Below are 25676 nucleotides of genomic sequence, written 5' to 3'. Positions count from 1 at the left end.
ATAGCAATTTCCTCTACTCCAAGTAACTTCAAACTGGTATAATTGATTTACGTTCCAACTAATAATTTCATATCGTGGATTTAATAGGATGAAAATTGGTGGCTTTTACTAGGACTTTGATAGCGCGTTAATACTCTCGTAGATATAGCCTCGTTATGGATAATCCAAGTTAGAAACAGTCTTCCGAAATTGTTGTATCGCTTCGCATGTAGACTTTAATGACTGTTAACCAGTTTGCTTTCGTCTCTTTTTATCAAATTATGCCAACACTGTGACGTGAAAAGAGAAAAGGGTCTTCTTAATTTTTATGAGTGATATATTTAATTCATAGCTTCCTTTGAGAGATTCTCTTTTACTGTATATTTGTTTTTTTCTATTTTGGCTAAGTCGAATCAATGTGATTAAAAAAAAAACAAGACGCAAACCTTTTTTCTGGTTAATATTTTTTAATTTAAAATCGCGAAATCTTTTTTGTATAAACGTCCTACATTCGAATCATGGGCTATATTTAATTGAGGAAACCTATATTATGTAAAGTAGAGGGAGCCTTCGTTATTTCACAACTAAATGTAACTCATATAATAATAACGCCATTTTAATCTAAACAGTAATTTATTAAAATTATATACAATTGCGAATATATAATAAAAAAAGTACACGATAAAGCCATTAACGATACAATAAAAAATCATTTATCAACATATCAATATTTTACCCTTCAAAAGGCTTTGACAGTACATGATTCGAAATTCAAATAGTTAAAGTAAATTCGGGACACATTACATAATATTAAGCTACAAGTCGTCAATAGAAAATTTTGTTTCTTTTACAGAGTATATCAGCTTTTATTTTAATGAATATAACATAACTATTGTACATTAAAAACATTCTGTTTTGATATTCGCGTTACAAAAAACAATTCGAAATTCAAAATTTAATCACAAGTAGTTGTAACAATCTTGTTGATATCGGTGTCATCTTCGTCAGCTAGTATCACCGCGTAGCTGTTCTTCAGAGACGTGATTTGACTTTGCAAAGTCCGCAATCGAATTTCAACCATATCGAAGTTCTCTTGAAGGTTGCTTATTTGGATTTGCATCCGTTGACGTATCTGAAAAATCATTATTTAAAATCATTAGACCCCAAGCGACCCAACTTCGTACGTCTAAATATCCAGACATTTTTTAAATTTATATATACACTCGGCGATGACAAATAAATTAGATAGTGTAGGAATTTTTTTATTGATCAAGTTGTTTTTGTATTTATTAGCTACAAACTTCTCTCTTTATAAATAATTTTATTAATGATTCCTACAATATATCATCTAAATTTTTATATTACATTAGCGATTTTCTGCAGTAGTTTTTCTCTTTAGGAAAATCTTATTTTTTATTTAGGTTTTTTACTCAGGAAAGTATTTTAGGTAGGAATTGTATTTTGTGTTGGTTTTTACCAATGTATCAGTGTGCCGAGCGTTGGTAAGCTTTATCAATAAAAAAAATCTTTGCCCCCATGTACTTCACTCGCTCATACGATGAAGAAAAACTTCGTTAGGAAACTGGCATGCTTTAGATTCAAAAAAACGTCGGCGTTTGTGAGGAGCCTAAAGGCTGCCACAGGTTTTTAAATCATAGTAAGTATATCGGTAATAAATATATCAAAACATCAAAGTTAAGTGCAGTAGATTTCCACGCACTCTGTTCCGTAAATACATTAAAACTGGCGCCAAAATATTTGTTGAAGCCTACTTGATTCGGAATAATCGCCCTGATCATTCGGGTATAGATATATGAATAATTGAGTAAATAAACAATTTAACCGATCACCAAAACTTTCCATCTTTAGAGTGAACGAACCCTTATAAAAAAAGGTAACATCTGATACTAAAATAGACGAATCTCGTGTCACCGTATAGTTTGATAACACTGTTATGTATTGTTTGGAATGAGAATTTGGTATATATTTTTTTGGCTATTACCTATATAATTAATATGTGAAGTGCCAACTGCAGATGGTTTGGAAAGTGTACAATTGTAGGGAGGCGTATTAGGTGTGCTATTGAATAAAATAAGGCAATATATTTTTTCTGGTTTATAAAGCAGCTCTGGTCTGCAAAATAAAAACATTCCCAAGTATCGAATTCATTTTATTGGAGCGATCGTTACATATTCGACCAATAGCAGTTTTTCGAATATCCTCTAAAATTTAGATCTTAGATACTTAACTTTTGCGTTAGTAAACTTACAAAAGCTCAAGTATATTAGATTTTATCTGCCTCATGACATTTAAGTTGGCATAATTGATGCGAACTTATTGTCACTAAAATCGAGTTATCGACAATTAAATCGCTCGAATTGTTTCCCACGGCTGTAATACATTTAACTTACATTTTAATATACAACTTACTTAGTACCTTCATATTAATAAATAATTTTTCGGTCTACGTGACTTTATAACAGTCACACAGTGTAGTCTGTTTAGTCCTTATTAAATAATCAACTAAATCTGTGCTATATGTTAACTAGCGTATAACATGTAAACTTAGATACGTTAGCTAACGTTATTACTTTAATCAAACTATTACAGCTATTGAACCTTATTAAATATGAAAATTTAATCAGCCCGATATGAGGGAGGATGAGTTGAAAATTTGACCGGTCAAAATCTTTCGATGTCTGTTGTCCGCTTACTTTTGTAATGCTTTGCGTCAGAGGTGTGTAGGCATTACTTATGCGGGGCAAAGGGAATGCTTACATACAGGACACGTTCATAAACATGTAAATATATTTGAAAGTATAATACAAATAAAATCTAAATTTCCAGGATCACTAACTTATTATTTAGTACAAAAATATACGCTTAAGCCTTACCGGTTCAGATGTTCTAAATTTGAAATTTCTAAACCACATATTGCAAAATTATCTGTTAAAATGTTATTCGTTTTTTAACGTCAATAAATGGTGTAATAGCATTGACCGGTTTGCTTGACACATTGTTATTTAAGCGAGGTCTTACTTGATAAGATTTACAGTTTTAAATGTAAAACAGGTCTATATTATATTATTATGTATGTTTTATAGGTAATATATTCTTCATTAACACTTCAATGGTAAGGTGCGGAGACCCTGGGTTTAATTCCTGATTAATTTTTTTACGATTTGTATGATGCGGAATGGGTCTGTTGGCATACATCCGAACCCAATAATTAATCCACAATTTGAGATCAGACCGTGACAGTGGACCGATCTCCTATCTGCATCCCAATAACCAAACCCTACGAAGCAAACCATTTTTGGCGACGGATAGAATGCAATCTCTTCGCTCTTTACATTCATATTTGATAATCAATATAAGTCATATAAATTAAATAAAACCGTACAAATAATATTAAAATATACATGTCGATGTTTTAAACATATATCAAATAGCTTTTTAATTATTTTAAAAACTGGCGTAAGTTAAAATCTTAAGATATTATATTGGCACAGTTGAACTATTCTACTATACATACAACATTCTATCCACATACACCGATCCAACCTACCATGGATAGCTTGTATCGACAGTTGGCTATTGCAATCCGTCGATTGGTTATTGGCACACATCACCAATATTTGGATAAGTCGTCTATCTCAGATGGTCAAATATCGATTGAGATAGGTTATTGGGCTTAGGCGTAATAGATCAAAAGCATCATTACGTCGTCTGAGTCCTTGTTCGTCCACCATACCAGTGGAAAAAGCGAGTGTGTAGTGTATGAGAGAGACTCCTCCGAGTCTTTACACGATTAGTTATTAATAGAAACTACTTTCTATTAAAGTTGAATTCCTTGGAGCTAAGATAGGGGGTGAACCAAAGACCCTTTTCTTCATAAAACACAAATTTTTGTACTACTACTGGTCGTTATAACTATTGGTTAATAAGATTTTCGAAACCAGTGCCGATAGCATTTAAAAATCAATATCAGCAACCCAGCATTTTATGCGAAATAACGTAGCCATATTGTGATCCTAAACCATCAACACTGGATAACAAACATGGAAATTACAGAGTACTGATGCAGCTGCATGTAAACTTACGTCATCTCTCTCCTTGAGACAGGACCGACACTGCGCTCGGCTTTGTATCAGCTGTCTCTCCAACTCCGATATTTGAGTCTGCATATATCTAAATAAAAAGGATAAGTCACCAAACACGTTGACACAGAATTCTCTCCTCAACATTTAACAATGACAAGTGAAGCAACTCTTAATGAGTTAATTTTACGGACGTAAAAAAAATTAAAGTAATATAAGTAGTGTAATTTTATATGTTCATGCATCTCCATGTGTAGGCAGATTTAAATGATTGCCTTCCAAAAAGCCTTTAACGTATATAAACACAGGTAACAAAAGTAAACTCATGATCTTTCTCTAAAATACGAGTTAGCATTTAGAAAAAATCAGAACTTGTGTGGACCCCAATAGATAGACGGTACACAGGTTTTAAATAAAAAAATCGCCTACTCTTTAAGAAGACTATGGATAAAAAAATTTACCAGGCTGAATCCATTATGTACATGCTTCTGTCCCTATTATATGGGCTTCCATTAAAACCAGGTGTCTAACAAGAGTTCTAGACAAGGGGCAATTGGGCAGGAGGCTCATAACTGGTACCCTCAATAACAGAGAGATGGCATTCCCAGCGTCAAGAATTGATATGCTCTTTTCATGTCCCCAAGTGGAATTGGTTTGGGACTAGTTCACAGGTTGGTTAACCAGTAAAATATTATAATAACAAAAAACTTGTGTTAAGTAACAAAAAAAACAACACTTGACATAACCCTGAAATTTTTGTTGATAATTTTTAGCCTAACCGTCCCCTATCGCCCAAAAAGATTCTAGAACAACTACCAATAGTAAATACCTCCGCAAAGAATCCGATCTCTCCTTATTCCTCGTTAATGACCTCGCACTTTCAGATCTGATTTCATCCAGATCCTTTACCAATTGAATGGACTCACTTGCCTTTTCTTTATATCTAGCCTCTAGTTGTGACAACTTCTCTTCGAGCCTTAATATGTTACATCTGAAAATAATAGTGCGAAGTAGTTTATAATTTATCTATAATTTTTTCGCTATATCTAAATTTATATATACATTTACTCTATTAGTTACTACTGTTATGTTATGATGAAATGGTTACTAATTATAAACAAGTAGAAAATGTACAGATTTCATATACATTAGTGCACAGCCGGGATCAGAACGCAAGACCGGTTTGATATGAAGATTATCTCATTTACGTTTGTATTTAATAAAAAAAACACTTACTTATAATCATCAAGAACTCTATTTAAGTCATCGATTTCTAATCGCTTGTCATCCAATTCAGTTTTGATTTCCTTATTTTCTTCAAACAATTTAATTTTATCCGCTTTTTCTTGATTTAAATTATTCACTGCTAGAACGAGCTAAAATAAAAATATATTATGACTAATAAATAAAGGGGGAATGTATTCTTTTCTTTCTCTTTAATGTTCTATTATTAATAGGAGCGGATTAAGATAACCTTTCTTCAGATTGGTTGAAAGCGCTGTCGAAATTAAATTTTGGATGAGATAGATTTATTAACGAATTTATATAATATTATGCTTTGACCAAGCAGTGAAACCGCAGTAACAACATGCAAAAAATAACATTAATAAAACACGTGCGAAAATTAAAAATAGATAGATAATTATTATTATTAAACATAAACCCTATTTACAATATTACTTACTCATTAAATAAACGGTAAACTAAAATAAAGTCCCTGTGGCAGTGTGCCTTTAATACTTTAAATTTTCTATCTAGTATTGCGATTATTATTCGTTGTACTACTAAGCAAAACTAAAATGAGTCCCTTCTTCAAATGAAATCAAAGTTGGAAACACTCCCATATTTCTACAGTCTATTAAACTATTTATACACAGGTGCCATTTCATCAATACCTTTTCTTTTACCCTGTGTAACTCATTCGATAATTCTTGTGAATTTTCTTCAGCCAACTTCTGCAACTGTTTCGCTTCTTGCAATTGGATTTGGGCACCTTTCAATAGGTCCGGTAATGGAGCAAGCTCTTGTAATTTCTCTTGAAATTGCATCTAAAGTTTTGAGATTTTTTAAAGATAAATAAATATCTAACCGGTTACGTAAAGCGACTATTGCTTAGATTCAATCCCGGTACAGTAAATTGCAATTGCCGTAGAAGTGATACTGGTAGATCAAAGAATTGAGATGAAGTAGAGTTAGCTAGACTGATCCCTAAGGATTTTTAAAAGTTCCGATTGTGTATCTTTAGTTTTGCGATTATAAGCACCCAAATTGCTCCAACGATTTAGGAGATCAGTGATAAACGCAATGTATCAAAATATTAAAAAAACGTAGGTACTGATAAACGCAAAGACAATTGAATTAAATTTAAATATAAAGTTTTCAATATGATGTGGCGAATAATTTGGAATCATTTTATTATATATTAAATAACTGGACCGATTTCGGAATTTTTTTCTCCATTACAATCCTACATCGTTCCTGGGTAACAAACGCTATAGTGTATTTCCAACTTATTATTAGTCTCATTAAACTGTTTTAGGGGATAATATTTATTTATAATTTTATCGTTATATGTTAACATTTTACCATTTCCATAAATAAATTACCTTCATTTTCTGTATTTCTATTTGGATCTGGTCAGAAACTTGTTTGTTATCATACTCAATTAAATCGAATTGTCTTTTGTATTCCTCAACTTGCTGTTGAGCTTGAAGATACTGTAGTAAAAAAAATTATGAATGAATATTATTATTAATATGATAATTGAAAAAATAATCGATCGTTCGTAGAAAAAGCAAAAAATACGCGGCTCGAACCGCTGTGGTAACCATAATTTTATACGCGGCAAGATCTGATAATATAGACTGATAGCGGTATCCACAACCAAATACCTACTCAATAGTCAGACTACCCTCGCGATTTTCTTTATTTTTAACATTATTCACACTTCATAAGTATTTCCACTTTTCTGTAACCAATCATATTTATATCTTATATGGCTACAGAAAAGTTCTAAGACGCCAAATAAATTTGTATCAGCATAAGACAAAACACTGTGATAGCCAAGCCGTGAAATTTACTTCACTTGCTCTTGTAGAAGAAAGGGCTACAGCAATTTGGGGTTTTTATTATTATTATCATATATTATCGTATAACAATACATCATACGTAACCAAGTGCGGTTACTAAGTGATTTGATGTATCTTATAAGTACTATTTTTGTTGCGATATACTTAATCTATTAAAACCGAATATCTTATTTATAAAAGTACTAAGATCACACATAATGTGAGAGGAGTGAAATTAATACCTTTAATCTGTACTCTTGAAGTTGCTCGTCTTTCTCCGCAATTGTAACCTTCATCTCCTCCATCTCTTCTCCCATACCCCTTAATTGCTTTTTCAGAGACGTAAGTTCTTCGTTTGTTTTCTTCCTATTGTCCTATTATTAAATAAATGCATAAAATCTTTCAAAAAATAAATAAATAAAATACATCAGTGGCACCACAACCTTTTTAGGTCCAGGCTTCAGATTTCTGTATCTGTTTCATGAATATTTATCTGTTCTATAGGCAGGTGATCTTGTGCCTAACACGCGACTGTTTGGGTCTAAGGCAAGCCGGTTTCCTCACGATGCTTTACTTCGCCGTTCGAGCGAATAAAAATGCGCACAAAGAAAGAAAGTGGTGGTGCACAGACGAGAATCGAACCTACGACCTCAGGGATGAGAGTCGCACGCTGATGCCCTAACAAGTTCTGCTTATAAAAAAATAATCTTCTTAAATACCAATGCTTTTCTTTGATAAGAATGAAACGTAAAATACTGAAATTGTTAATACTGTTCGATACTATTAGATATATATTATACTGTCAATACTATTCATTGGAATCGCTGTTCGCGGAGTTATAAAAATAGATCTAAATTCTTTGCAAACTATTTACAAAATCTCCTCCGATAAACTGAAGTACTAAAGAGCTGTTTTGACAAGATTTTCACAAAAAAAAAATCTTAACTTAAAAATATAAAAGTCAGGACATAAAATAAATAACTAAGAACAATCAATTAAGTGTCAACCGTGAAATATTAACAGCCTGTCAAACGTTAAGAAGTTGGAGGAATGCACATGCTGCACCAAGTTTACAACGAGTATACGGTGGCTTCGTTAAATTTGACCAAAACCAAATTTTTTCCCAAGATTAAAGACGACACTTACGTATTAACGCCAAAGCGGCAAAAATGTAATGATTAACTAACCTAACCTAAACGCTTTTGGCTTCAAAAGTGTTTTGATTTTACAAAAAGTGATTCATTCTATATTTAATCAACAATAATTTAGGTTTAGGTTGTCCCCGCTAACCATAAAATTTTTGCTGCAGTGGCGTTAATACGTAAGTACCTTAAAGACAATTGAGTGTATTGTTAAATCCATATTGATAATTAAAACTATCTTTAAGAGAGAGAGAGACAAAAAGAGGAGCTTACGTTAGCAAGAAAAACACAATTTATAAACCAGTACATTGAGTTTTATAATTGTTGTAACAGAATCTTGATAATTTTATCATTATTTTCGCTTATAAATTTAAATATGTATTGTCAATTACATCGTGAATTACAGAATAGTATTAATAATTTGGATATATATATATAGGAAACAGGCTATCGGAGGAATGGGATTTGTATGGAAAAACCAAACAGCTCCTCTCATAGTATATTGTCATTTACCACAGACAATAAAAAAAATAAAAAGGTACATTACTTTATATTGCATTCTATTACCTCTATCGCGCCTTTGAATCAAAATATATGAAATATTATAATTTGGGTATAACTCACCTCGATTAATGTACTACTACATAACCCATTTAGTTTTATTTCCAAGTCCTTTAACTTTCCTTCATATTTCTCTCTTTGAAATCTCTCTTCTTCTGCTGCAGTTTTGGCTTTTATCAAATCTTCTCTTAATTTCGATATCTTAAAAAATTGAGAGATTTATCGATCTATTTCTTCAACAACTGTTCTCAATAATGATAATTCGTATGTAGATCTGATTTGCGAAGAACTGAAGACAACCTATATAAATAATTGACTATACCTGGAACGGAGTGAGTGATTTCCAAAGTGACATTTAAAAAATACGTGTCGGTATACCGTACTAAAGCAAAAAAAAATCTTCTTCGTAATAAAAGCGAATCTTAAACCCAGTTTCATAAATTTCCAAACCAATTTTTTTTCACAGATGCACAAGAAGAAAAAATGTATGTATTATCGGGTCAATTCGGAGCCTTTATTTAAATAGCTTTATTAATTTTAGGGAAGAGTTTACCGTATTGACGAGAAAACATTAAATGTTTGACAGACCCATGAACAAAATGTCACGTACATTTTACTTTTTTTTTTAAATTTCTATTTCGTTCATTTCGTCAATTTTCGTTAATTTTAATAATTATTCTGCTATGCGGAACTGTACAAACCATGAAAATCAATTTAGCTGTTCTCGAGTTATATGTCTTCGGACAAAACCGACTATATTTTATATTTTAAGAATAATAAAACTAATAAAAAGGCTAAATAATAATATTTACCTGTGGTATCCTGGCATACTCCATAGTATCCTCATGAATTTTGTTCATATCTAAGCATTTAAAATTTTTCTCAATATCTTCAGAGTCCTATAAAAATATTAAAATGTAAGGTATAGTTAGCACATGCAAATTTTTATACAAACCTTATATAAATAAATAAACTTTTAATAAAACGCGAATTAATCTAATTTTTTACTCGACGAATACTTGGTAGTCCTATTTATTTATACAGTTGACAAAATATATTAAATGATTGTAATTGTTTTTTTTCTCTATATAAACTAAGTATATGAAACTGTTGGAAATGATACAAATCAATTTTTTTTAGGCATATCTATGGATCCGAATCTATTTATTTCTGGTTCTGTGCACGAACTTTCTAAAGAAAGGGCACGCGTTATTCAATTACATGGGTAAAGGGACCTTTTTTGTACTATAAGTGAACCGACAAAAGTTCTATTATTAGTGTCTAAATTAATTAGTTAAAACTGTCTAAATATCCACTAGTACTTTTTTTAATATTTCAATTTCGTGTGTATTTTTTTTATTGTATGTGCATTTCCGTTGGTTAAGTTACCTGTTAGGACAATATTGTGTTTCTTGAAAATAAATAAATCAGTAATAAATGTTATGGGCAATAATAACTCATCACTCAAAAAACGTTTTTTTATTCAAATAAAAAATATGTTTATTCATGAAAAACAAATACCTACCGCAGGCACCACAAATGAAGGTTTCCGAGCATGAAGGTTCATTCTATCCCTCCTGATTGCCTCCAATTCCATTTGAATCTCCTTAACTTCACCTTCCATTGCGCCGATTTGTTTTTGCTGCAAAAAATGCATTAAAATCAATCGTGAGACAAATTACCGTATCAAATCAAAAGTAATTGATTTAAAAATAGACTACCAGTCACCAGGATATAAGTTATTGCAACTTATATACTTCAACCAAATCGACAGATCTAGAAGACACATTCGAATTCATAGTCAATCATCATTTGATGCCTATATTGTACAACTTGCATAAAATCGTTAAAAGTGAAAATTCGTCCTCGGTATAAAAATATATGACAAGACCACGCAAATGTTGCCATCATTGTCTTCTATATACACACAGATACCGAAAGGATCACAAATTGTTTTTGCCAGTTAATAATTTTTATTTAAAATGTAGACCGTAAACAATAATACTTTAAATGTTAACATACAACATTTTGGTGCGCCTGCTAATAAATTTAGAGCAAAATAGATTTTGCGCGTATCTTAGGTAGCCAATATAATAAACCGGCGAAAAATTTAAGACTGATAACTAATAGATTTAACAGACGAAGCGACCTTTACCTTAACCAGAACCTTTTTTAATTTTGAACAAAACATACCTAATTCTAGGCCTACGTTGCATCTATTTTCTATCCATTTGTGTATAATACTTAAAAATAACTAACGTTATTTAGAGGATAGTAAACAAAATAAACAACTACAAACACAAGCATAGTTGTATAACCAATTAACATTTAATGTGTTTAACATTATAACAATAATGTATGATCACAATGCAAACTTATTAACTTAGGCACAATTTTTGTTATTAATTACGAATATTGGAAAAAAAAACAAAATTATTTGAATTTATAGATACAAAAGTTTAATTTGCTGGTGCTACTTTGATTTAAAAGCTATATCATTATGACACCTACCATCACAGATGGTTCTGCATTGGAGTCACTTGGTGTAAGCGGAACCTTAAATGGCCAATATTCTGATTGTGGCATGACAAAAGTACACAATTTTTTGTAAATCTCTGTAAATTCAAGAAACGATTCCAAAATATATGTATACAGTGTCAATGAGAATCATGACATAACTCAGAACATATGATTAAACTCCTTGCTTTCAGGTATTTTATTTCTTTTTTTCACAGCTCTAAATTCAAATGTTGATAGAATTAAAATTCCTTAGTTGAAGAAGACAGTGGATGTATAAATTATTGGATAACTATAGTGATTAACATTTTATTGCAATTAAATGTACATTTTAATATTTGTGTATTACAAAGCGCGGTTCATTTCAAACAATAATCTTTATTGACCACAGTTACTGACATTAATTGTGACTTATCAGAGACGTACTTCAAATCGGAGACATTGACAGTTTTATAATGGGGTCTTGACATACGGACATGACTGAAAAGTGACAACAAAACAATGACATTTCGATTTGTTGATTAAATTTTAATCTTTGATAGAGGACGTTGACGTGTTTACGATATCTGCCGGATCTGATTTAACCACAAAGTCTCGAATTTTTGAATAATAGAAACAATAATGGTTTAAAAATAACTGTATAATTCTCACGTAACGTGGCCTTATAAAACAATATTTCTTAAATTAATATATATTGCAACATGATTTACTTTACTTATATGATCAACGTATAATATTTGATTAAATGAGTCAGAAAAAAACTGTTTAAAACTCAAAAACATAATGCGTTTAACTTCAGTGTAACGTGGATATGTATTGTTTTTAACACTAACGTGGCAAAACACTGTAAGTACTAAGTACCTCACTAATGCACGATATATCGATCGATTACTCTATGCTGACCCTTACCTGTCATTGATTTTCCCAGACTGACCTAGATAAGGTCCTGAGCTATATCCAGGACCTGAATTGATTTAGATGCACCTTGATTGCATACAAGAATGGGCGTGTAGTGTGCCTATTGCTATATTAGCATAGACTTCTTTAGTGTTCAGTGTGAAACCACTTGTTGATTTGTCTTCAATATTTTACAAACTATAGAAGATTTGAAGCAACAGGTAGCAATGTTTTATTATTTTTCTGACTTTAATTTAACTAATATGCTTTGTTATTGATTGGCAATTGGTTAAATAAGTTTTATCTCCACAAACTTACTAAGGTCCAAACCAATCTTCCAAGAATTGGTAATATTTTATTTTATTAACCAATAACAATACCTATGTGGTTTGCAATGTGTAAGAAAAATATGCAGCTAGAAGTTATAATATAATTTTTTCCTTTGTTCAAATACCTTTTTTGTTTCAGGCCACTTTTCTGATATTTCTAAAAATAGTATGGAATAAACTCACCATGATGTCAAACAAGATAGAAACCCATATAAATTTCTCTGATGATATCACAAAACAACAACGAGCTCCACACCGATTTTTTCATGAGTCTACAGATAGCTCATTGTATATTGAACCCATAGCTACAAGGAATTTTTTTAGGGTAAGTGTCAATATTATGAATAACTACTGATTTGTATGAAAGATCTACATTTATTATTATGAAAATAACTTATAAGAGTTTTTTGGCAGAGCGAATTTACAAAAGCATTGTACACATTGTAGACATTGTACTATTGTTATATTGTATAAAATAGAATGAATAAATTGAAGCCATACAAATTTTGGATTGAATAATATTACTTTTCTGGCACATTATATTTCCTTTTTTTGTATGAGATTATTTCTGTGTAGTTCATGTTAGTGTTTATAATAACATTGAAGGAACTACTCATATTTGGTTGTAAAAACCTTACAATAATAAACACAATAAAAATATTATTCCAAGTTGGAAGGACCAATGGATATACAGATAATTTTTATTTCAGAAATGGAATCAGCTCTCTCGATTGCAAAGGTCATTAGTGTTGGGCTTCCTTATACTCTTAGCTATATTTTGTTTTGTGTATGGACTGTCATCGGCCATATCAAATGAACAGAATTTAACAGTAAGTAATTAATACCCTACATATTTAAAAGTATAAGTATAAATGATAATAATTAAAGACATGAAACAAGTTACTAAAATTTAATTCAAATGAAATTGTTTGAGAAAATAGGAATGTAACATTCCATCGATTAACAAAAATTAAAAAGAAATATTCTATTGATATTGATAAAAATATGTTTTAAATTGTTGATTTTCGCTAGCCATTAATTTACACTGCTAACTGTTTACAGTTTCCTTACATTACTTTTTCAGGCAAAAGCCATAAACTCGACATTGCTCCTTAAATTGAAGGAATCTGCGGTGTCCTCTGAGAAATTAAAGAAGGAAGTAGTTTTATTTGAGACTGATTTTAACCAAAGGCCTATATTCACAGGTAATATAAAAAAACATTAAACAACTATCAAAGGTATGGTCTGAAAGAGAACAAGCGTAGCGTGCGAACTAATATAATTTTTATTTGCTTGGCGACATTTGATTTCAAAGTAATAATTTTCTTGAATTTCGTATCAAGATTATTGTCGAACTATAATGAAGTAACTATATATCTAATATAATAAATATTATATACAATAGCGACCCTAGCGGCCACGTTTTTTCCACATATGTTCATGGATGTTATATAAAAATAAATTAGCGTCAAGAAGTCGGGTGCTTATTATGACGTCATATTTTTACGCGTTTATTATGATATTATTATTCTTAAATTACACAAATTATATTTAATATAAGATGAAAAATTTTCTAACGAACTTAAACTAAAAATAGATTACAATGAAACTGCGTCATGGACTAATTTGTGATCGTTTTGTATCACGTGACTCACTGACGTATATAAGAGAATTTATATTATTTTATAAATTAATTATTATAAGTATATACCGCTTGTAAAACCATGTTTTATATAAATTTTTTTTTATATTATCAACACTTGTGGTCAGCAATGTTAATAAACTAAAGTGAATCTAATTTATCTAATAGGACCGTCGAATGCAAAACAATACGCTGTCGTACAAAGCTTCAAACATGCTTGGAAAGGATACAAGGAGCACGCTTGGGGCCATGATAATTTAAAACCTGTGTCGGGCACTTACTCCGATTGGTTTTCTTTGGGATTAACTATAGTCGATGGTCTCGATACAGCGTTTATAATGGGACTTACTGAAGGTAAACTGATTTGTTTATTAAATAAACATTTTATTTTAAAAAATATATACAATAGAGCAGGAGTGTTTGTTGAGCCCTTGGATACACTGCCAGAAGCGATGCGTTGTTGGCCTTTTAATTAACCGGCTTTTAAAAGACACAGAACTGGCCTGAAATAAAAAATGCTCTTAGTAGGAATTTTTAATAGGTTTTCCAATTATCAAAATCCAATACAGTTTTCCTGTTAGTCATACTTAGGCTAAGTTTCGGTTCTCTAACTTAGACTAAGGAAGGAACTGACCTCTCTTTACTGTTAATTTGCAGAATTTGAAGAGGGGCGTGAATGGATAAAAAATGAGTTGGAATTTACAAGAAATAAAGATGTTAATTTCTTCGAAGTTACGATACGAGTGTTGGGAGCTCTATTAACAAACTATCATTTCTCTGGCGATTATATGTTCCTTGAAAAAGCTGTAAGTATTGATTATGACGTAGAAGCATCGCAGATATTATTCGGAGGTTCGATTCCCGGTGTAAATAGTTTTAATGAGTCTTAAATGTAAATGATAATTAAAATTTACTTTCAAGAGAGGTTATCTTAATAATTTTTACGAGACCTTCTTATTGAAGTTAATAGGCAAATATTGCGTAAAATTGTTTTCAGTAAGATGTCTTAAACATTTTTATGTACCATGAAAGACCTCTTCCAGGCATTGATTGAAATAACGATAAATTAACTGTATATGAAAATAACAATATGGCTTACAAAAATTTCGATTCAGCAGCAATTTAGAATATAATGATGTATCTGTGCAAACTGTTGAATTCTTTTTTTGAATCGCCCATCTAATTATGCTAAGAGCGATCCGTTATCACCATACGGTGATAACAATAACAGATGTATATCTGTGGTATATTTTTATATTTTCTTATTTTCGGTCTATTTTTGTAATTTTTATCTATGTTAACCTTATGTTTGCGCACACCATTTGCACTTATTATTCGTCACTTTGATAATTTACTTTTCTATATGGAGTTTTGTTATCAACATTCATGGATGCATTGTGTCAGACACAGAAGGCTAATTAACTCAGCATTATTTCCATAGTCTAAGCCAAGCTTTGTTGTTATTCTTATAAGCTATTGCAGTAATTTAAGTGTTATTTGTACTATTATTTGACATTATACCTTTATGTACCCAACATTATATGATTCGGGAGGTCTAATAGTTAAATATATAGAGGTACCTGTTGGATAAAATGACCAGTTTCCAGATTCTTCTAATTATTAATAATGTACTATGATTTTAAGTTATTATTAATAATGTTACAGAAAGATCTTGGCGAGCGTCTTATGGCAGCGTTCGCATCACCATCTGGCATTCCTTACTCGGACGTGAATCTAGGAGCACGTACGGCCCATGTCCCAGAATGGTCTCAACACAGCTCAACGTCCGAGATCAGCACTGTTCAACTGGAATTTCGGGAACTTTCAAGGGCATCTGATAACCCTGCTTTTGAGGTATAGGATATAATTTTTGCCAAACATTTTGTAGATTTTCTTATTTAAACATTAAAAGTATGGAAATACTTTTTTTTTATAATTGTCTTGACGTTTTCTGCTTGGACTATAAATACAACTTGTGTAATCACAATCAGTACGTTTAGGACGCAGCTGCGGCAGTTTCCGAGAAACTTCATCAGTTGCCGAAGAAACATGGTCTGGTGCCGATATTCATCAATCCCAATACGGGCCAATTTCTACCGCACGCAACCATTACGCTAGGCGCACGCGGTGACAGTTATTATGAATATTTGCTCAAACAATGGATACAGACCGGAAAGACAATGAATTAGTGAGTATTTTTAGAGATTTAAATTAGAAATAAAAATATAACAACAAGTACGTATTACAGCTTTCACGACGCTTCCCCGCGAATTGGCTTAGGATCTACCGACTCACTCTCTTTCTCTCTCCTACTTGAATGCGTTGGAATATTGGACGGTACTCGTTGCTCGGCCTTTTTCTTTATTCCCCTCTAGCGTTAAACGATTAACGCAACCTTGTTGGAAGTCGCATTAAAAGTTTCACTTTAAAAAAAATGTGTGAGTGTATTAGTGTACAAAGTTCATTATTTCTAATAGAATTATTACTATAATTGTTAACGTTATTATATTTTTTTGTTATAATGACTTCCGATTCTTTGAATCAGCCGTGGTAGGGAGAAGAAAAAGATGGTGCGTAAGGGAAATAATTTTTACGGTAAAAATTTTTCCAACGCCGATAATGAAGTTTCACTTCAATATTACGTACACATAAAAGTACAATCACTATCCACTAAGCAATTGTCTCGCTTTGTCACATTATATTAACGCTATCATAGTACGAGACACATGAGTACTTTAACTAAAATGTTGTAATGATGTTCTATGCGATAGTTTAGAAATAGTATATTTCATTACAAGTGCGGAAAGCCTGTCATTGCAACGAGTTCCGACGAATGTCTACCCGAGCCGAGGCGCAGCCGAAGGTGAGGGTTGACAGTCGGGACAAGTTGCAATGACGGTACCGCACGTGTACTGAACGACTATTTTTAATACAGTTGCGAAAAAATAAAGCAATTTAATTAAACTATTTGCTTTTTTTCTATTCTCTCTATGGAATAAATTCGTTGCACGTAGATATGTAGCGACTTATATGTTTCCGGTAAATTGTTCTCCGAAGCATTTTATGCAATTATACTGCATTCGGGTGGTATTCATTCAAATAAAATATCGTCGAAATTACTCATTTTGTGCAACAAATAACTCAACTCGAAAGAACATTTTTGGAAAATGGCGCCAACCGCAAAGAATATGAGCAAAGCTTGTTTTTTCTTTTCTTCACCCATTCTGGGTAGGCAAAGGGAACTTGGCCCATACAGCCAATTCTTCAGTAGACTATTTTTATTGAAAGAAAACCAAATCTAACTCATTGAGTCCAATCATTAAATCTGATATTTAAACAAATAGTAGCTTCTTTTTAAAATATTTGCATGAATCATAAAAACTTCTGTGATTTTTTTTAGTAAAAACTTCATGGTTAGTTTTTTCTTTTTAATATTTTTTTTATTGATATGAAATATAATAAACCTAACCTAACTTATTGAATCCAATTATTAGTAAACTTTTTAAAAATACGTATTTGCATATATTATAAAATTCTTTTTAATATTTTTTTAATTGATATGAAATGAAAAGAAACCTAATCGAACTTATTGAATCCAATTATTATAATATTTAGAAATATCTAAAATATATATATCATAAAAACATCTATGAATCTTTTTAATAAAACCTTCGTGGTTGGTTTTTTCTTTTTAATACACATTGTTTTGACAGTTGGCAAAGAAAACGCACGAGTGCGGGAATGGCAAAGAAAAAGCACGAGTGTGTAATAGCCCACTTTCCGAACGCTATACCTCCCTGCAATATGCCACTTTTTGAGCAACTGTATTAAAAATACTTTTTATTCGATCCGGCCTTAGATCCGAAAATCGATAGGCTGTTCACCTATTACAGAAAACAAATAATCACGAAACAAATACACATTTCAGAAAAAGACAAAAGACATATAAAGTTGTGTTTTTTTTATGTTACAGTTTGCGAGACGATTACCTGACTGCGATAGAAGGCGTGCGAGAGTTCCTTGCACGCAGGTCTGTGCCAAATAAGAGGCTGTTTATCGGGGAATTAACAACGGGAACAGAGGTAATATAAAGTCTTTATTGAACTTTTTCGTTTTTTTTTAACTTCATTAGGGATATGAAAATGGTTCTCATACTACTCTCCTGTAACGCTGTCTCTGTCTCGCTCGCACTTATAGGTCGTATGGAGATGTAGTGAAAATTCTCATCCATATCTGCGCCATCTGTGTCATTTTTCTGTTATGTCAATTATTACAGGTAGTGCGCGATCTCTTAAATCTCTCGTGAAAATAGTTAGACGCACATTCCTACTGTCATTCATTTTCCGACGACGATTTTTTTTAAATGTGTCAACTTTAGAGTAAATATAGCCATTCATGATTAGTTGTTGTTTTTATTAAGGATGATTATTAAAAGAAACATAATGATTCAAAATAGAGTATGAATACGCAGGCATTTTATCCGAAAATGGACCATTTGACATGTTTCCTGCCTGGCACATTGGCACTAGGCCATGCTAATGGTCTACCGGATTGGCATTTGGAGATGGCAGAAGAACTTATACACACATGCTACCTGACCTACGCAGCTCATCCGACCTTCATGGCACCAGAAATCACGCATTTTAATATTGTGAGTTTTTTTTATTATTTAGATTACAAATGCCAGGTAATTTTGATGATAGTTTTAAATAATAAATTGAGTGAAAGAATAAGAAAGTCAATTAACTTACCAGGGCAGCAGCAGTACCGATGATATGTTCACGAAGTTGGCGGATGCACACAGCCTTTTGCGGCCCGAATTCGTTGAGAGTTTATATGTAATGTACCAATTAACTGGCAACACTACGTACCAAGATTGGGGCTGGCAAGTTTATATGGTATGTTTATTGTTTAAATAACGTTGAAAGTGAACACAATTTTATCAATATTTTTCTTATATTAATTTCACAAAATTCTTAACTTTAAATTATTACACTAGATTCGTTCGTAGTGAAATAAATTAAACCGTTTTTATTCGTTTTAAACATATACAACTATATTTTTATAAATTATTATAACGTATTTTTATACATAGATTTTTTAATCGTAGAATTGGGCAATTTAAAATTAAGAAACTTCCTACTTATCTCCTTGTTAAACAAAATAAGACTATGAATAGCCCGTTAAATTTGTTCTATGCCCCTGATTTTGGAACCAAGTACATTTTTTTTTCAGGGTATTGAAAAGTACGCGCGGGTACCCCGTGGTTACACATCTCTAACCAACGTGAAGACTGAGAAACCTTCACCCAAAGACATGATGGAGTCGTTCTTCCTTTCGGAGACTTTGAAGTACCTTTACCTTCTTTTCAGCGATGATAGGTAAGATAGGCCAGCCTTGAGTTTGACCCTGCACTATTAAATCCATACTTGGCAGCGTACCTCAGATCTTATTAGCGTAGCTTCGAACCTGGGCTGCGCAATGGACATGTTGAAGTACGCAGTGAAGAAAAACATCGTACGGAATGTATTTATAAAACACAAAAATCGATTATATATATTTAGATGATATTTTGATTTTTACGTAATCTTTCGACTTGGGACTGATAAATGGCCGAGTTTATATTTTTAATGCTCATAGCATATTAATATTGTATATATTGTTTCAGGTACATGATTGACCTTAGCAAATATGTATTCAACAGTGAGGCACACCCGCTTCCAATACATAATAACTAATTTAATAAATAAAAAGCTCAGTTGCTGGAATGATCCTTGTAAAATTAAATTACGAGTCATAAATGCAACGAGTCGTTATTTTGCGTATTCAACGGTTTACTAAAGAAATTACAGTACACTGTTTCAAATCGTTTGAACACAACTTTTGCGTACCGTTTCAGTAACTTTAACTAAATCTCAGGACATTGAACTTCAAACCTCAAAAAGCCAATAAAAATTACAGATTGCAACTTGACATTTATTGAGAAGTTTGATGTAAAATTAATTTGACAGGTTTAGCTGATTCTATAGCGCGAACGATAAATTTCAAAATACAACAATAATCTTCAGTAGCGCGGGACATTTCATATTATATAGGTACTTAATGAGCTTCATGTCTAGAAGATGGTCTATTGAGAGGAATTTAGTTAATTTATATTTTTGTATTTATATTGCCAGTTTACAATACTGATATTCTTGTTTTTATACGTAATTATCATGTTGACAATTTAGATATACATAGCTCAAATTATGCGAGAATTTTTTAATGGGAATAATGATTTTTAACTATTGTTAAAATGTGTTTTGGCTTTAGACCTAAAATGTAGTCATTTTTTATTTATTCTAAACCAAAAATATATCTAGTTAGGTGTGTGAATTAATGGAGTTTACTTGTTTGATATGAATGTATTTGAGAGGCAATAAATTCTAGTGTTATAAACTATTGTTAAGAGGTTAGCTATTTACAGTTTTCCATCTATTTTGACAAGTTTGTGACACTAGATTGACAGATTGTGTTATTCTTGGATGACAGTTTATGGCCTAGTGTAATGCCAGTAATGCTATATTAGAATGACAGTATACTGGGATGACGGTTTATAGCATAATAGGGTGACTTGTGGCATACAATTTAAATTTTTATGGCCTCAGGCTGCTATTAACTAGGTAAGTCGTCTGTAAACTTATATTTAACGTGAATACAATATAAACAACCTAATAAAAGGTCTTGTAAATTCTTTCCGACATTTTCACAATGTTTCATATGTGTGTTCTGAGTTAATTGTCAAAACATCTTTCGCTACAATGAAAGAGACGGTTATATACCACCGTCTCTTACTTTGATGCTCCAATTAGTTCCTCATTCTTGTGCAATTTTCAACCTACTTATGTACTTAGAAAAATTATATTTATTATAATTATTATAGATAATTTCCTTTACTTGTTGCTTTTTCTTAAAGTTTTGCAGTGTGTTCGATATTATACGATATGATTCAGTCCGAACCTTTGTTTGTATATAAATTTCTAATTAATAACTAAAACTATTTTTAAGTCTTTAATCATTTAATACGACTCGTATTAAATGATTAAAGGCAGCGCCTACACATAAGTAAAATATATTTTACATTTTCATACGAAATATAGAAAAAATCACTTTGCAACATTTGTTTTATGTTTAAGTACAATTGTTATTTTAGAAAATGCAAAAATGTTTTACATTTAGGTAATTTTTTAGTCAATTTTGTAAATAACTAAGTTACCAAGGAAATATATTCGAACCATCGTGATTTTTGTCAACCTTTGGTTAAAGACAGCTTGTCGCATGTCAAGACTCAAATGCGAATAACCTTCACACTAGATTTCTTACTTTAATTACCGTAAATTATAAACATTTCTTGCTTAAAGTGTATATTACAATGCAAATAATAAGTAACATTACTTTTATATTTGCACCTACTTGGGACGTAGGTTTTTAGATAATTAACAGATTACATATATTTTAGGTTACACAGTTGTATGATAATGTCCTAGTCTTTTACAAAAAAGTTTCATCTCTAATCACTCAACGATACTGGCCACTTACCTTTATAAAAAAAAAATGCGTTTTCGCGATTCGATTTTTTTGGTAGATAGTTTGAAGTACTGACCAGTGTTAGACTTGAGCGTGTCACTTTCACCTTAGGCGTCGTACGTACGCACATCGTGAAGAAACCGGCATGTCTAAGACTCAAATAGTCGGTGGCATTTTTTAGGGATCTACATGTCTATAAAAACCTGGTGACGAAATCGATAGAGAAATATGATTTAAAGATAGCGCTGTTTTGTTTTTCTGGTAGAAAGTATGTAGAAGATACTGTATTGACAACTTCGAGTGTATTATGGCCCTGCTTTGGATGCTTTCTCACTGTACAGTGTTTCTTTTTATTTGTCACTCTTTTCACTTATATATCACACTCTGATCTTTGTGTAACGGTGGAAATCGACGCTAAATTTTTTTATGTATTTTTTGCATTGTAAATTACACCTGGCAGTGGACATAAAAGACGAAAACTTATTGTAATCTTGGTGGTAGGTTGCAATAGATTATGTACAGATTGAACTAAAACTCGGTTTCTATATCAAAGATCGGTCGTTGCACAATATAGATAATGTTATTTGTGAAATTTGTACTGGTATTTTACATAGAAACCGGGAGTCATTTAATGTTTGTTGGGTTATTGTTATAAAGATATGATTTTATTGCATTTACTGTATACATCTTAATAAATGTCTGAAGTAAACTGTGTTTTCAATCCTCGATTTAAGTTGGCGCCTGGAATTGACTGAAGAGCTGGTAAATTACTCCACGAATAAGTATCGGAATACAGCTAGGACATGCTGCTGAATACTAAAGGTACACTCTACAGGGACAAAACCTTTTAAATTTACCTATTACTATGTAGGTTAATAATTATGTACTTAAATATTTATTTTTCTTGATTTCAATCACTACACATTTGCTGCCTACTTAATTAGTAATAAAAATAAATAGTAGGTGTATTAATAGGATTAAAATAAAACAAAAATATCTTATCTGTATTTATTGCTACAATATGTCATAAATCTACTACAATATATAAATAACTACAAAATCATTTGGACGGAAACATTAAAAAGATTACGCCAAATTCTGTCGTATTAAGATTTCTCAAACATTTTAAGGAGGGTTCTTATATTCAATTTTAAAAAATATATTTAAATCCCGACGCCAGGCGGCTGTAGAGACAGCCTACAATCGAAAAACCAATAATTTGTAAAAATTGAATTACTTTACGTTAATCTTATGATATTGCATCATAGAAGCAGGTACAAGCTCTGTACCTGCTTCTAGCCCCTGCCCCTTGGGACAACCTCCTGGCGTCGTCTTTGAACACGAGTACTCTTTAGCTACACTGATTTTTTGTATTATTTTGATATACATATTTCTTAATATCCGATTGTTGATGTGGCAAACATGGCGCGGTACGAATCGCAATCGCGAATTCTAATTTACATATCAGATCTGTTTTCCAATTGAATAAGAATTTAGATTTCGTTTTTAAAATGTACTACATTTTTAACCTAGGTTCAAAATTATAAAACCGAAATGGTTTCATCATCACGACGACGACAGACAGACGGCTGTTGCATCAAATATATTTGTGCCGTGGTGCCGTTTTTTATTTTGAAAATATATTTATTTTGATTTATTATAGACCTGGAATGTATAGATTGCATTCAGCGAAATATTATTAATTAAATTTTCATGCGTCAAAGTAAAAAAAAGGGAGTAAATTCAAATAATATTAAATCCTTAATTTGTTAATTTCATTATTCATATGAAAACATGCTTCCAGGTGTATACAATATTTTGTTAAATTTTTTTAAAGGTTTTGAAGTCGATATAAAAGGATAAGTTTCAAGGAGAATCAGATACTATTCTATAACACCAAAGTAGTCAAACAAAAATGTTTTTACAGATTCTCTATAAGGAACACTTTGATTTTGGCACATTTGCTACCCTGTCTATTAAAAATCAATAATCATATAAAATTACATTCTATCAGAAATACATGTAAATATCTTAATAATATTAAATCGAGTATCTTACTAGATTCACTGGAGTATTGTCCAAGGTTTTTACCAATGTATACTATGTATATTTTTATAAGTATCATTTATTACTGGATCGAAAGGGCAATCAAAATTATGAAACGTTGCTTTAAATATTTGTTGACATGGTAGACAGTTTATATGATAGGGGTCAAACGAGCCCACTCATGTTGACCTATCACGGTCCTTAGCTTTTATTTTAATTTTTGCGATGAAAATCGATTCGTATTGACTTAATTTTAAATCAACTAAAATACTTTAAAATCCAGTAAAGTTAATAAAATTTCTTAAATTCATATAATGATTTTATAGCCCTAAATTTTATTAATAAAAAAGGGTCTTACAGTACTGAGAATACACAAGAAAAGTTAAAACGTTTTTATTGTAAAACGTGGACTATAAAGTTACTCTTTACATAGAAAATCAACATAACTATGTTAACAAAAACGGTAACTATAGCCCACGTTTTCGTTTCACGTAAGTCTTGATTCTAAGGGCCTGTTTCACAATGACCGGATAAGTTCCAAATAAGCTATTTATTACTTATTGGTAGGATAAACAGCGCGTTAAAACAAACGCGAAGTATCTTATTTAGAACTTTTATATTTCGAATAATTTATGTGTAGCATAGTTATTTGGTACTTTATCCATACATTGTGAAACAGGCCCTTAATCTCACCTTTATACTGAGGTATTAGCAGGAACAATACGAAGTATTGTTTATATTTTTTATGGAGACTTACGCGGAGCATATGTGGAACTAAAAGGAAGCACCAATCGCTTCTGCACGAGCCAAGGCTGTACAATATAATACAAAATGTATGGACAGTCAATACTTTTCTGTCAAGATACTGTACTTACTTATAAGAATATTTGACGAACACGAAATATAAACTAGAACCAAGTTAGTTTTTCATAAGCTCCACACTTACCGGGCCCTTCACCCTACGTTACTCTGTACGTACACTTGTATACATTTGGCCCCTCAAATCACATAAGAACGCAATCACAACACTGCAATGTGTAGTACAAACATTTTATACCACAACTGTCTTCTTCTTGCGTCGACGGTGTTGATCTGACTTTGCCTGCTGGAGGTGGTCGTAAGAATACACTATCCACATTATCTTTGACACTTCCCTTCGACTTTTCCTCATTCGAGAGATCGCTGCCACGAGTGCTGTCTGCGTCCCCAGCTGCGTCCTATCAAACATATATTGTAGAACGGTAAATTGTGAAGTTGTAGGAACTCGTATTTCTACAGCTAACTGTATTCATGCATAACAAAAAACACACTCAAGATATAACCAAAGGTAGAATACATACTATAATAAAATTCAAATGAAAGATAAAATCTATAAAAACTATCAAATATATTTAAACAATTAATACAAACGTGAAACATGATTACGAGTCTAGTAGGCAGGAACTTGGAATTGCAATTATTGTAAGGGCTACAATTACCAGATGATATCATGTAGTAGCATTCAAACGCATGCACAATCTAATACTCACTTTTTCCTCTGTAAAAGATCTTTCTAAATTGTCTTCTGTGTCAGCAAGTCCTCGATCCAATACTGCTACCGTTGCTACACCATCCAAAACGACCGGTCCTTTATCCTTCACGGAATCTTCGTCCATCTTTGGAAGGGTGTGATGGTTTGACGAGTCACCAGACATCCTTTAATTTAACACACAGAGACAACAGAAGTTAGTAATTGGAAAATTGTAACATAAAATCAACATTTTTATTAAATGAAAAATACAAAATCGCCAACTATAAACAAATTGTGCTTATCAAGCATTTAATTTTCA

General features: G+C 31.7%; 3 protein-coding genes across 7 annotated transcripts in view; 1 reads left to right on the top strand and 2 right to left on the bottom strand.

Annotated features, from left to right (window-relative positions):
- Positions 1–825: 825 nt before the first annotated feature.
- LOC110997591 (outer dense fiber protein 2-like) lies at positions 826–11499 on the bottom strand. 2 transcript variants are annotated; one of them, XM_022265827.2, is made up of 11 exons: positions 11362–11499; positions 10376–10492; positions 9663–9749; positions 8914–9051; positions 7390–7521; positions 6686–6796; positions 5975–6127; positions 5316–5455; positions 4909–5070; positions 4083–4170; positions 826–1111 (listed from the first exon to the last, which is right to left on the bottom strand). In XM_022265827.2, exons 1-11 carry the CDS (start codon positions 11434–11436, stop codon positions 935–937), a joined length of 1380 nt encoding a protein of 459 aa, XP_022121519.2. In that variant the 5' UTR covers positions 11437–11499; the 3' UTR covers positions 826–934. The 2 variants fall into 2 exon arrangements, with proteins under 2 accessions (XP_022121519.2, XP_045490106.1); XM_045634150.1 differs by lacking the exon at positions 11362–11499 and adding an exon at positions 10572–10703.
- Positions 11500–11914: 415 nt separating this feature from the next.
- On the top strand, positions 11915–22510 carry LOC110997563 (endoplasmic reticulum mannosyl-oligosaccharide 1,2-alpha-mannosidase). Of its 3 annotated transcripts, none has more exons than XM_022265790.2 (14): positions 11915–12213; positions 12296–12485; positions 12733–12918; positions 13304–13423; positions 13678–13798; positions 14404–14589; positions 14893–15041; positions 15901–16089; positions 16236–16423; positions 18209–18317; positions 18707–18886; positions 18990–19133; positions 19471–19616; positions 19904–22510. In XM_022265790.2, exons 3-14 carry the CDS (start codon positions 12778–12780, stop codon positions 19971–19973), a joined length of 1743 nt encoding a protein of 580 aa, XP_022121482.2. In that variant the 5' UTR covers positions 11915–12213; positions 12296–12485; positions 12733–12777; the 3' UTR covers positions 19974–22510. The 3 variants fall into 3 exon arrangements, with proteins under 3 accessions (XP_022121482.2, XP_022121480.2, XP_022121481.2); XM_022265788.2 differs by having other exon boundaries at positions 18692–18886; XM_022265789.2 differs by lacking the exon at positions 12296–12485 and having other exon boundaries at positions 18692–18886.
- A 285-nt stretch (positions 22511–22795) lies between these two features.
- Positions 22796–25676, bottom strand: part of LOC110997564 — a 6638-nt gene continuing 3757 nt past the window's right edge. The window contains exons 3-5 of one of the 2 annotated variants that reach the window (XR_006751190.1): positions 25377–25542; positions 23121–25064; positions 22796–23082 (exon numbers count right to left, since the gene is read on the bottom strand). Coding sequence is in view for 1 of the 2 variants with exons in the window: in XM_022265792.2 (XP_022121484.2) it covers positions 24852–25064; positions 25377–25542 (379 nt within the window). In the remaining variant the exon portion in view is untranslated. Of the gene's footprint in view, positions 25065–25376; positions 25543–25676 lie in introns of both variants that reach the window. The other variant, XM_022265792.2, reaches the window with a different exon arrangement.

Source organism: Pieris rapae, chromosome Z (assembly GCF_905147795.1).
Source record: "Pieris rapae chromosome Z, ilPieRapa1.1, whole genome shotgun sequence".
Classification (NCBI taxonomy): domain Eukaryota; kingdom Metazoa; phylum Arthropoda; class Insecta; order Lepidoptera; family Pieridae; genus Pieris; species Pieris rapae.
This window is presented reverse-complemented; position numbering and strand designations above follow the sequence as displayed.

Coding starts and splice junctions, on each gene's coding strand:
- LOC110997591 (XM_022265827.2), bottom strand. CDS start 11,436: ATGCCACAATCAGAATATTGGCCATTTAAGGTTCCGCTTACACCAAGT. Junction 9,052..9,662: donor AGTATGCCAGGATACCACAG/GTAAATATTATT, acceptor CAATTTTTTAAG/ATATCGAAATTAAGAGAAGA. Junction 1,112..4,082: donor GTCTCAAGGAGAGAGATGAC/GTAAGTTTACAT, acceptor ATGATTTTTCAG/ATACGTCAACGGATGCAAAT.
- LOC110997563 (XM_022265789.2), top strand. CDS start 12,778: ATGATGTCAAACAAGATAGAAACCCATATAAATTTCTCTGATGATATC. Junction 12,919..13,303: donor CTACAAGGAATTTTTTTAGG/GTAAGTGTCAAT, acceptor TTTTTATTTCAG/AAATGGAATCAGCTCTCTCG. Junction 18,887..18,989: donor AAATCACGCATTTTAATATT/GTGAGTTTTTTT, acceptor TTAACTTACCAG/GGCAGCAGCAGTACCGATGA.